The following is a 13,177-nucleotide window of genomic DNA, read 5'->3' as shown; positions in this document are numbered from 1 at the left end:
AATTATTATCCTCCATTGAGCATGCTTTTCAGTCCAAGAGTAGGCTTAATCTGGGTCCAAGAAACAGGCCAAATAAACAGTAATGAGAGAGGACTCACACAGGCCTCCTGAAGTAGCAGGAAGGCCTCTCGCGGTCAAACTCTTCTTCCTTGTCGGAATCCTCTGAGGAAGAGGAGGAGAGCTCGTCGCGGCGCATGTCGTCGTGCTGGAAGGGAATGCCAGGTGAAAAGACGGCAGGGGTGGCAGGGGCGCTGAACACTGAGTGGGGCCCTTCGCTAATGGATGGGAAATTATGAAGGTGATGAAGATGAGGATGGAGTCGCTCATCAATGGTGATAGACAACAGATCCATTTCTGTCTCCTCCGGAAACTTCAGCAGAGGACAGATGGGAGGTGTTGAGAGGGGGACAGTTAGACTCAACATTTTTCGGTGATATAAACTCTGTAGCAGATAGCATCCTGCTCAAAGGAACTGTATGCACGTGTAGTACTAATTAATTTATCACGATTATGGATAGAAAATTGTCATAACCAATGTCATAACCAATCTACTCTAACTTAGCATATATACATACAGTACCAGTCAAGTGTTTGGACACACTCATTCAAGGGTTTTTCTTTATTTTGACTATTTTCTTCATTGTAGAATAATAGTGAAGACATCAAAACTAGGAAATAACACATATGGACTCATGTAGTAACCAAAAAAAGTGTTAAACAAATCTATATATATATGAGATTCTTCAAAGTAGCCACACTTTGCACACTCTTGGCATTCTCTCAACCAGCTTCACCTGGAATGCTTTTCCAACAGTCTTGAAGGAGTTCCCACATATGCTAAGCACTTGTTGGCTGCTTTTCCTTCACTCTGCGTTCCAACTCATCCCAAACCATCTCAATTGGATTGAGGTCGGGTGATTGTGGGGGCCAGGTCATCTGATGCATCACCATCACTCCCCTTACACAGCCTGGAGGTGTGTTCTGGGTCATTGTCCTGTTGATAAACAAATGATAGTCCCACTAAGCGCAAATCAGATGGGATGAAGTATCACTGCAGTATGCTGTGGTAGCCATGCTGGTTAAGTGTGCCTTGAATTCTAAATAAAAATCACTGACAGTGTCAACAGCAAAGCACCCCCACACCACCTCCTCCATGCTTCACAGTGGGAATCACACATGCGGAGATCATCCGTTCACCTACTCTGCGTCTCACAAAGACAAGGCGGTTGGAACCAAAAAACTCAAATTTGGCCACAGACAAAAGGACAGATTTCCACCGGTCTAATGTCCATTGCGTGTGTTTCTTGGCCCAAGCAAGTTTCTTATTATTATTGGTGTCCTTTTGTAGTGATTTCTTTGCATTAATTCAACCATGAAGGCCTGATTCACGCAGTCTCCTCTGAACAGTTGCTGTTGAGATGTGTCTGTTACTTGAACTCTGAAGCATTTATTTGGGCTGCAATCTGAGGTGCAGTTAACTCTAATGAACTTATCCTCTGTGGCAGAGGTAACTCTGGGTCTTCCTTTCCGATGGCGGTCCTCATGAGAGCCAGTTTCATCATAGCGCTTGATGTTTTTTGCGACTGAAGACACTTAAAGTTCTTGAAATTTTCCGGATTGACTGACCTTCATGTCTAAAAGTAATGATGGACTGTCGTTTGTCTTTGCTTTTTTGAGCTGTTCTTGCCATAATATGGACTTGGTGTTTTACCAAATAGGTCTATCTTCTATATACCAACCCTACCTTGTCACAACACAACTGATTGGCTCAAACGCATTAGGAAGGAAAGAAATTCCACAAATTACCTTTTAACAAGGCACACCTGTTAATTGAAATGCATTCCAGGTGACTACCTCATGAAGCTGGTTGAGAGAATGCAAAGAGTGTGCAAAGCTGTCAAGGCAAAGGGTGGCTACTTTGATCAATCTCAAATATACACTTTTTTGGTTACTACATGATTCCATATGTGTTATTTCATAGTTTCATAGTATTTCATGTCTTCACTATTATTCTACAATGTAGAAAATTGTAAAAAAATAAAGAAACCCTGGAATGAGTAGGTGTGTCCAAACATTTGACTGGTACCGCACGCACACACACAAACATGGATAATGTCATGGCTATTGCTAGATGTAATATATATTACTAGAGGATAAAATGTCCTGTAATACAGGTTGCTATGTGCGTTACGTTTCCCCCCCCACAGGATGCTCAGAGATCGTGCAATGCTCTGGGAGAGGACATAGGAGAGAGATACAGAGTGAGAGATAAAGAGGATGAAGAGGAGGATGTTAGGATGAAGACACCTGCAGGTGCAGGTGAAGCTGCAGGACAACATCTGGTTTCAGGACAGTGGATAAAACTGACAAACTCCCAAAAGAGAAGACATTACAAGCCCTCACAAAAGACAGTATTAGTCATAAACAACCACCAACTAAGACAGAAAGAAAACTCAATGCCACCTCTAGTCATGGCTTTGATGCACACTTATTAAGAGGTTGGCCAACCTAAAGGTTTACAGTTTTAGGCTCAAACTATACAACCTAAGGTTTTGAAGTTGGCCATGCATAGCTGCTGTGGTTAGGAAAAGACATCTGTGGTTGAAGGAAGTTGATTAGGAACAACATGGAATTCCATTACAGGATGGGAAGGTGTGAATCAATTGTAATATTCAAATATAATTTTAACCACTTAGTACCTACATGCATAGCATACTATGCATGTATACTACCACGCACATGCATAGTCTATCCATATCTACGTAGCAGCAAAATATTGTCAATGACGTAGCTGTAGCAATGCAGTGAATAAATCGTTTTCTTTGTAACACATAACCAGAGGCAACGGCTTGTTGAAAGCCTTGTTATTCCGAGTATATTATTCCCTACAGTTGCTATTAGAGTTGTATTTTGAATGCGTAAAATTATTAACTAGAGTTAACTTGACTAGCTCATCTCTAGCTATTATAGATGGCAAGGAATGACTCAAACCAAGATATGACAATCAAGCATTGATTGATAGTTCTAGCCTATATCTCACCATCCTGTTTGGAATGTCCACGTTTTCAGTTTTAACCAATTTATTAGAAGAAAGGAGAAAAAAAATCTGGTTATTTTGGGATTTTAATTTGTTCGGGATAGTTTTTGGGGGGTTTTACAAATACCTTGAAGACTTCTCCTGGACTGACCGGTCGGTTTGTAGACTCCTGATTATTAATCTTCAGTTGAACAGAAAGAGAACAATGGAATCCATCCAGAAAATCAAAGTATGGCATGTTCAGGATGGGATTTTGCGCTCAAAAAGGCACACTTAACTCTCCCTCAAGGTACAAGCAAGCGAAAAAGCTAACACTTAGCTTCCGCTGACAGAGCGTTTCCACAATGTTTAGACACACACACAGTCAAGAGGCCTGTCATAGTGACAAACAAACAAGGACATGGAGGATTAAATGATGCCATAACTCAGGGATGCACATCTCCAGTTCTCTTCAGCTGCTGTACAACTGCCATCTTGGAGAATCCTACTGTTTACAGCCCTATCTCAGGGTCTACATGGTAATAGCTACCATGAAGACTATTGTGGTCTTTCTATACACTACCATGTCCTGGATGTTGAAGGTGACTCTCGGTCCTGGGGAGGACGCATCAACTCTGATGTCCGGTAAGTCATCAACATCTCCTATTCTGGAACTGAAAGGGAAATAAGAATAATAACAATCCAACCCATTGGAAATTCAATTCACTTCTTGAATTCCTGATTGACCCCACGACTGCTAGGTTCCGGCTGCAAGCGAGGATTCCTCTTCCAGTACCTTTGGCGTTCAATCCTTTTGAGTGGAGGCCTCCCTGCTGCTGTAGAGATACTCTTGGAACGGTTATAGCTGGGTTTGTATCCCAGACCCCACTTGTCCTTCAGAGACGCAGCCTGGTAGAGAAGCAATGATCAGGGCTCATCAGTCATGGTGTCCTTTCCATTTCAGCTCAGGTTAATGACATTTTACATTTTAAACCGGAAAATGCCAGTTGAATAAAGGGTGGTATTAAATGCGTTGACTCACCCTCATGCTGGAGCGTCGTAGTTTCTTGCGCACGTCTCTCCTGATGTCGTTGACGGCCACAGACTCCAGCTGCTGGTAGCGCTGGATCTCCTGGTTGATTGTGCCTTCACTCGCTCCCAGTTTCCTGTTGAAGGGTGGGGAAGGAAAACATGATTGATCCTTGTTTAAGGTGATAAAATATACAACATGAGGTTATAATTGCATTTGACAGGAAGAACTCTTACTTGAGGTCATCAATGACTTTGGCCTGCTCATTCAGCTCTCTGATGTCCACTATTCTTTTGTTTAACTTCCCCCTTCTGGGATCCAAGATCTGGTTGCCCACTGCCGCCTGCCGCCTGAGGTCTATGGTCTCCTGTGGAGTATAGAAGACAAATGACACCCTGTAATTCACATATTACACCACAGAATGTTTGGTTATTTATATAACCTAGATTACACCAACATTAAATAACCTGAATTAGATTACACCTCCACCAACCTGGGTTACTGTATTACACCACAAAAAAAGTATTAAACCAAGCATGAATTATTACACCGAAGTTACATAGCTCACCACCGAATCCACATTTTATACTCACACCAATAATCAAGTTATACACACACATAAACAGCAGAGAAATACACAAAATGGAAGTCACCATCACCATAATCCTTGAGACCTATTGATGACCCAATTCTCAGATAAGGAAGTAAATCACAACATGTGTAACCAGGTGACAAGGGAACCATAAGTGCTTAAACCCCACAAAGTCAATTGCTAAGTGATAGAATTTTGTTTGCCCTCTGAGATTACCACATTTCATGGTGTAACTTAGCAATTGAAATCTATTCTGCAGCTTGAAACATGGGCGATAGAGACTTAATGCCACCCTAAACGTGATTGTGGGGCCCAGTAGATAGGAGACTAGAGGGTAGGGCAGTTGAGAATGGGCTACAGTACATACACATCCCCAGGATATGGGTCTGGGAGCCCTGGCCCTGTTCCCTCTGGACTGGGGAGGAGAATAGTCGCTTAGGTAGTCGGCTGGTGCCGAGACGCTCTGGACACTGGGGCTTTTCAGGCCCAGGATGGTGTTTACTAGCCGCTTCCTGAACGTGAGCCTGGGACTGAGCCTTGGGCTGCTGCACTCTCCCTCTGGGCTCCCCTGTAAGCAACGGTAAGGATACACCCAAGGCAAGGTTCAACTGGGTGCAGCTTGGATAGCTTTTAGCGCTGTCACAGTGGCTGGAAGGGGTTGACGTGGCTTGAACAGATATGCAAAGCCTTAACACTCACAGTGCATTTTTACATTTTTGACACAGACTTAGGATTTCTACACCCACACAGAGCTACAATAATCTCTTACACAAACAGTCTTCTAAACCGTCTCGTGGTTGTACTGCAATAGAATCACAGGTATTAGCAAACTCTAACAGGGTATTAACACACTCAGAATTATGCAACAATTCCAACGATTTTACGGAGTTACAGTTCATATAAGCAAAATCAGTCAATTGAAATAAATAAATTAAACCATGGATTTCATGATTGGAATACAGATATGCATCTGTTGGTCACAGATACACTATATATACAAAAGTATGTAGACACCCCTTCAAATTGGTGGATTTGGCCATTTCAGGCACACCTGTTGCTGACAGAAGTATAATCGAGTACACAGCCATGCAATCTCCATAGACAAACATTGACAGTAGAATGGCCTTACTGAAGAGCTCAGTGACATTCAACGTGGCACTGTCATAGGATGCCACCTTTCCAACAAGTCAGTTTGTCAAATTTCTGTCCTGCTAGAGCTGCCCTGGTCACCTGTAAGTGCTTTTATGGTGAAGTGGAAAAGTCTAGGCGCAACAACAGCTCAGCCGCAAAGTGGTAGGCCACACAAGCTCACAGAACTGGACCGGCAAGTCCTCGGTTGCAAGACTCACTACCGAGTTCTAAACTGCTTCTGGAAGCAATGTCAGGAGTTTCATGAAATGGTTTTCCATGGCCGAGCAGCCGCAAACAAGCCTAAGATCACCATGCGCAATGCCAAGCATCGGCTGGAGTGGTGTAAAGCTCACCGCCATTGGACTTTGGAACAGTGGAAACGCGTTCTCTGGAGTGATTCACCATCTGGCAGTCCGACGGACGAATGGATTTGGCTGATGTCAGGAGAACACTACCTGCCCCAATGCATTTGTAAAGTCTGGTGGAGGAGGAATAATGGTCTGGGGCTGTTTTTCATGGTTCGGACTAGGCCCCTTAGTTCCAGTGAATGGAAATCTTAACGCTACAGCATACAATGACATTCTTGACAATTTTGTGGCAAGTTTGGAGAAGGCCATTTCCTGTTTCAGCATGGCAATGCCCCCGTGCACAAAGCGAGGTCCATACAGAAATGGTTTGTCGAAATCGGTGTGGAAGAATTTGACTGGCCTGCATAAAGCCCTGACCTCAACCCCATCGAACACCTTTCGGATGAATTGGAACGCCGACTGCGAGCCAGGCCTAATCGCCCAACATCAGTGCCCGACCTCACTAATGTTCTTGTGGCTGAATGGAAGCATGTCCCCGCAGCAATGTTCCAACATCTAGTGAAAAGCTTTCCCAGAAGAGTGGAGGCTGTTATAGCAGCAAAGGGGGGACCAACTTCATATTAATGCCCATGATTTTGGAATGAGATGTTTGACGAGCAGGTGTCCACATACTTTTGGTCAAGTAATTGTACCTTAAAAAAAGAAGTTGGGGCGTGGATCAGAAAACCAGTCAGTATCTGGTGTGACCACCATTTGCCTCAAAGCAGCGCGACATCTCATTCGCATAGAGTTGATCAGGCTGTTGATTGTGGCCTGTGGAATGTTGTCCCAGTCCTCTTCAATGGCTGTGCGAAGTTGCTGGATATTGGCAGGAACTGGAACACGCTATCCAACACGTCGATCCAGAGCATCCCAAACACGCTCAATGGGTGACATGTCTGGTGAGTATGCAGGCCATGGAAGAACTGGGACATTTTTAGCTTCCAGGAATTGTGTACAAATCCTTGCGACATGGGGCCGTGCATTATCATGCTGAAACATGAGGTGATGGCAGCGGATGAATGGCATAACAATGGGCCTCAGGATCTCGTCACTGTACAGTCAAATTGACATCGATAAAATTCAATTGTGTTCGTTGTCCGTAGCTTAAGCTTGTCCATACCATAACCCCACCATGGGGAACTCTGTTCAAAGTTAACATCAGCAAACCACTCGCACACACTACGCCATCTGCCCGCTACAGTTGAAACCAGGATTCATCCGTGACGAGCACACTTTTCCAGTGGCCATCGAAGGTGAGTATATGCCCACTGAAGTCAGTTACGACACTGAACTGCAGTCAGGTCAAGACCCCGGTGAGGACGACGAGCATGTAGATGAGCATCCCTGATATGGTTTCTGACAGTTTTTGCAGAAATTCTTTGGTTGTGCAAACTCAGTTTCATTAGCTGTCCGGGTGGCTGGTCTCAGATGATCTTGCAGGTGAAGAAGCCATTGTGGAGGTCCTGGGTTGGCATGGTTACACATGGTCTGCGGTTGTGAGGCCGGTTGGACGTACTGACAAATTCTATAAAACGATGTTGGATGAGGCTTATGGTAGTGCAATGAACATTCAATTCTCTGGCGACAGCTCTGGTGGACATACCTGCAGTCAGCATGGAAATGGCACGCTCCCTCAAAACTTGAGACATCTGTGGCATTGTGTTGTGTGACAAAACTGCTTATTTTAGAGTGGCCTTTTATTGTCCCCAGCACAAGGTGCACCTGTGTAGTGGTCATGCTGTTTAATCAGCTTCTTGATATGCCACACCTGTCTGGTAGATTGATTATCTTGGCAAAGGAGAAATGCTCACAAACAGGGATGTAAAGAAATTTGTGCACATAATTTGAGAAATAAACTTTTTGTGTGTATGGAAAATGTCTGGGATCTTCCATTTCAGCTCATGAAACACTTTACATGTTGTGTTTATATTTTTGTTCAGTGTACAATTCACATGTTCAAAGTGATTTATACAAATATTCAGCATGGTTATCATGTTTAGGCAAAGACTGAAAGACTGACCATATGGATGGTGGGCGACATGGTGTCGGCCTCATCCTCATCAGAGTCCACCATGTTGATGGAGTTGAGGTCAGCGATGTCGTCCACGTCCTCCTCGCCCGTCAGCGAGGTCAGCGTGTTGCCCAGGGCATTGAGCCGCTTGCCGATGTTGGGGTCCATGTGGACATCGATACCACACATCTTCCACAGCACGTTCAGTGCCCAGGTGCCCGCACTGCTGCTTTCTGAGGGTCGTAGAGGGAGAGAGAATATTACTCTACACTAAATCCATCTATCACTCAATACAATACAAAGATCTTGTTCACAGAGAAGTATAAAACAGCTGTGCTGTGTCTTGGATAACAGCTTGACAATGTTCACACTGACCCCTTTCATAATAAACACAAGGTTCGATGTTCATCATCAGTGCAGTACTTACCTGCTGACGGCTGGCCTGTGGTTCTGGAGCACACTTCATATGTGCCATCAGGAACAACACCTACAACAGCAGGACAAACAACATTACATCAAAAAGGGGAACAGCACAGTGTAGGGGACCACACTGCAAGAAGTAGGGTACAAGTAGACCTTAATTAGGGTGGAATATCAAAAGGTATTGGTCCGTTTGATACATAATATTTGGGTGAAGCTGAAGACCTTCCCTATGTCATTTTATCTACTTATTCTTAAACTTCAAAACTCAGCTTTCCCAGGCCCAGCTCTAAATATAGACAAGCCAACCTATTCTCATGCTTTTTTCAATCCCAGCCTGCATGTAAAAGTCAACATCTCGCGGTCCAATCACTCACAGGCGTTCATGATCATGTCTCCTCGGATCTCAGGCTTCCAGTCGTCCCAGGACGTCTCAAAGCCCTCGGCGAAGCGGATGCAGAAGTTCTTGAAGTGGCCCTTGCTGACCAGCGACTCAGAGGAGCAAGCGGTGATCAGCGTGCTCTCGATGGTTAGCACCAGGGCCGAGCCCGTGTCAAAGTCAATGCTGTGGTTTGCCTGTAAGAATGGAGGTTTAAAGGTGGAGTAAGATGTTACAGTTAGGCCATCAGATAAGTCTAACACAGGGATAATATTTAGGCTGAAGTGTCAGTCGTTTGTTGGAAATAGTTAAAGGCTTAATGGTAACATTTTATTTGACGGTCTGCCTATAAACACTATTAAATAGTTTGTTAACAATTAAATGAAGTCCCCCCACACACACAGGGTTCACCCCAAATAATGTAAGAGGGGCGTTGCGCCACCTTGTTGTTCGGCTACACCACTATGTAAAAAATGTATTAAATAAAAATAAATTACTTTATTTGTTATATTTGTTATCAAGGCCAGGCACCACACCCTAACAGTATTATTTTTAAATTTAGATTGCAGGAAATGGCAGTTAAAAGGTGTTTAAAAATGCACAAACCCCCTTAATAATATAATGGTTTACAAATGGTTAAAAAAAAAAATGTAATAATTGTTTATTGGCAGACCCTCAAATAAAGTAGGTTACTGAGAATAGGAAACGTGCCTGTGTGTAATGTTGAAAAACACATTGCTCCTTGGAAACACCCATTTAGTTGCAGCCTGTTATAAAATGATGCATAGTTGATGCAAGTGTGACATTGTGTGTGCCATAACACCCCATGATACATGAAAACAATAGAATCTGTGCCAATTGACCATAACCATTTAAGATTCTTGAAACGGTGAGACGTTAAACCAGTCAAACCCTTTCAAGCTTAAATGAAGTTATCCCAGTAGTATCAATAAAATGGTTGGTTGTGAACTGCCATAACCTGTTATGTCAGCATTGTGTCAAGACTGCATCATAAACACTAATGACAGGTTGTTACAAGTAAAGCAGTAAGACCACTGAATAACATCACACAAGCGTTCAAAAGAGATTGAATAGGTTGTAGGTTACTTTTCGTGCATATTTTTTCTGGCCTACAGATCGGCTGGCCCCAGCTTCAGAGCGGATGCCTTCGAAACCTGGTATATGTCCTTTCTATGGAGATAAGGGATAAAATTATAACTTTAACTAACTGGTAGGAGAACTCACCAGGGACAGTGGATGTAGTCATCAAATTCTAACTTTGATTAATCCCCAATAACTATTTTCATAGATAGATAGTCAGTCATTCACCAAGTCACAAATGCAATCTTTAGCATTTATGAAGACATTTACCTTGGATACATTTTGTAATTTGCTGCTAATGCAAAGGTCACTGTACTGACAAACCTTTCCCCACCATTCCCATGTTTGCTTAATTTCCAAGTTTATCAAGGTAGGTCTAATTACATATATACAGCTAAATACTACTGCAGAGAGCTATATTTACACACACTGAACAAAAACGCAACATGTAAAGTCTTGGTTTCATGAGCGGAAATAAAAGATCCCAGAAATGTTCCATACACACAAAAAGCTTTCTCTCAAATTTTGGGCACTAATTTGTTAACATCCCTGTTAGTGAGCATTTCCCCTTTGCCAAGATGATCCTTCCACCTGAAAGGTGTGGCGTATCAAGAAGCTGATTAAACAGCATGATCATTACACAGGTGCACAGGCCACTCTAGAATGTGCAGTTTTGTCACACAACACAATGCCACAGAAGTTTTGAGGCAGCGTGCAATTGGCTGACTGCAGGAATCTCCACCAGAGCTGTTGCAATAGAATTTAATGTTCATATCTCTACCATAAGCTGCCTCCAACATCGTTTTTGAGAATTTGGCAGCACGCCCAACCAGCCTCACAACTGCACACCACCTGTAACCACGCACAGCCTAGGACCACATCCGGCTTCTTCACCTGAGGAATCGTCTCAGACCAGCCACCCGGACAGCTGATGAAACTGAGGAGTATTTCCATCTGTAATAAAGCACTTTTGTGGGGAAAAACTCATACTGACTGTTGTGCCAATGCCTTCCTAAGCCCACCCATGGATGGCCTCCTGCCCAGGAATGTGAAATCCATAGGTTAATGCCTAATGAATTTATTTAAATGGACTGATTTCCTTATTTAGACTAACTCAGTACAATCGTTGAAATTGTTGCGTTTATATTTTTAGTCAGTATAGCTAACTATATTTAAAGAAAATCAACGAAGCTCAAAATTCCCCAAATTACTTCTAGTCTATATTCATTATTTTACCTTTCGTGTTTTTATAATTGGTTATGATTCAAATGAAGCATTGTGAGAATGGTTGAGAAAAAAACAAGACAATTTGGATCAGTTCTTTTGGGAATGAAATTACCTATGATTTGATGACTACTCACAGAGAGTGCCACTTTCAGACAAGCATATTTCTTACAATTTAGCTCATATCAATATAAACATACAAACAGTTCCAGGACAGGGTCTGAAACAGAATTGATCTAAGACAAAATGGGTCTAAGTGTAGAAGACAAAATGGAGCACTGTCAGGGTTGGGGTAAAAAAAAAATCCCACACCATTTTAACATGCCGCATTGGAAAGGTTTTCTCCTTAAAACATATATGCAATCTTTGGTTGCAAAAATCATTGTTCAGATCATCATTCTCCTCCTACCAGTGAGGTGTTGGTGATGGGCAGACAGATTCCCAGGTCGTTGACGGTGAGCTGCAGGAACAGGGTGCTGAAGGCCTGGGCAGAGGTCTGCTGGATGCCCGGCAGCTTATCCACCACCTCCTTGGTGGCCATGTGTATGTCTTTGTTCAGTGCCAGACGCTGCTCATTCCAGTTGTCATAGGCCGCCTTGTAGTTCAGCCAGAAGAGTACAGCTGCAATGATAAGGGAAACAGGGATGATGTTTCACTATAACTCCCACTTCCGACAATTTTGTTGGAGGTTATACGATTTAGACATTTTTATTTAGAAAACGTAGTCTATTATCAAGGCCTGACCTCTGTCAAAAGCCACAGGCTGAGCAAAGACGATTGGCCGGTTGAGTGTAATGAGGACCGCCTCTTTGTCTGAGGAGCCACTAATCTCCTCCTGAAGGGCGTTCCGTAAGCCAATACGAGTGCGGAAGTAGGCCACCTGGTGAAAGTCTGAACCTGCCTCCTCATAAACCTGTGGGGGAAAAAAAAGGGTTATATCTAACAAAACCTGATTGCAGCAGCCAATAGAAACCAACACAACCTATTTTGATTTGCTGTAGCCTACCTGGTGTTTGACTATCTGGCCCAGGGCGAGGTTCAGATCCACTTGGCACTTCCCAAACAGTTTGAGATAGCTGCTGCTGCCGCCGGCCTGGGCTTTACACTGGATCCTGTTGGAGAGCTCCAGCTCTATCAGCCCTGTCTCGAAGCGCACCGCTCTCATGGACGGAGTGGTGGCCGTCATCTGGATCCCCTGCAAACCACAAGTGTTCAGGAAAGTCAATATATTTCATTTTCAAATGATTAGGACACGTGACGATAGGTGGGTATATATGCATGTTGCAGGACTTTTCTTGTTTCTCATACTGGTACCTTAAACATCAGACTGAGTGAGTAAAGCAGAATCTTGGGCTTGTCAGCGTCTGTCGAGATGTCGTGCTCATTCCACAGAGGGATGGGCTGCTCTCCTCCTGCATAGACACAAACAAGCATTTACCCAAAGTGTCTAAGCAAAATACTGAAACACAACATCAACAACTTTCAGTGTTCTTGTGTTATACAGCGGGACAGACCTGATACTTTCTGGATGACCTCGTTGACTTCCTTCATGAAAACCTTCTGCAGGAACACCAGGTGGTTCAGGAGGTCCGTTGTGAGGTTGTGCTCAAAAGAACCAATCTAGGTGAAGGGGGATTGAAATCAATGAAAATAACAGAAAGGCCTGCAAATTGAATATGCTCACAATAACCACATTTCAGGGCTCTACAGTGTGACCATTTTACTCACATATGCGCCTAAATATTTTGCTGTGCGACCTGACATTTTTATTTAGGAAAACCAGTGTACCTAGAAAAATGAAGGATTCTAGCTTTATTCCCGCAAATATTTGTAATTGTTCTCCTAAATTTCTTTGTGTGGGCCTACATTCTTCAACTTAGGTGCACACGTGCTCCTTGTAAAAAAAGGTCAGCTTAGAGCCCT

The 13,177-nt window shown here is 43.3% G+C and overlaps 1 protein-coding gene across 15 annotated transcripts in view; it reads right to left on the bottom strand.

The window, feature by feature from the left end:
• Positions 1-13,177, bottom strand: part of kiaa1109 (KIAA1109 ortholog) — an 88,236-nt gene that overhangs the window by 14,482 nt on the left and 60,577 nt on the right. For 7 of the 15 annotated variants that reach the window (XM_029713265.1, XM_029713267.1, XM_029713273.1 and 4 more), the window contains 16 exons: positions 12,769-12,874; positions 12,569-12,666; positions 12,261-12,449; positions 11,999-12,167; positions 11,664-11,875; positions 10,037-10,120; positions 8,928-9,126; positions 8,558-8,617; positions 8,140-8,363; positions 5,006-5,206; positions 4,283-4,413; positions 4,059-4,182; positions 3,813-3,925; positions 3,600-3,690; positions 3,165-3,218; positions 99-370 (listed from right to left, as the gene is read on the bottom strand). In XM_029713265.1, the coding sequence (XP_029569125.1) occupies positions 99-370; positions 3,165-3,218; positions 3,600-3,690; positions 3,813-3,925; positions 4,059-4,182; positions 4,283-4,413; positions 5,006-5,206; positions 8,140-8,363; positions 8,558-8,617; positions 8,928-9,126; positions 10,037-10,120; positions 11,664-11,875; positions 11,999-12,167; positions 12,261-12,449; positions 12,569-12,666; positions 12,769-12,874 (2,327 nt within the window). The remainder of the gene's footprint in view (positions 1-98; positions 371-3,164; positions 3,219-3,599; positions 3,691-3,812; positions 3,926-4,058; positions 4,183-4,282; positions 4,414-5,005; positions 5,207-8,139; positions 8,364-8,557; positions 8,618-8,927; positions 9,127-10,036; positions 10,121-11,663; positions 11,876-11,998; positions 12,168-12,260; positions 12,450-12,568; positions 12,667-12,768; positions 12,875-13,177) is intronic. The other 8 variants (XM_029713278.1, XM_029713279.1, XM_029713274.1 and 5 more) reach the window with 7 other exon arrangements.

The sequence above is a fragment of the Salmo trutta genome, chromosome 25, assembly GCF_901001165.1.
Source record: "Salmo trutta chromosome 25, fSalTru1.1, whole genome shotgun sequence".
NCBI classification, from domain to species: domain Eukaryota; kingdom Metazoa; phylum Chordata; class Actinopteri; order Salmoniformes; family Salmonidae; genus Salmo; species Salmo trutta.
The sequence above is the reverse complement of the archived record's forward strand: the minus strand, read 5'-3'. Positions and strand labels throughout refer to the sequence as shown.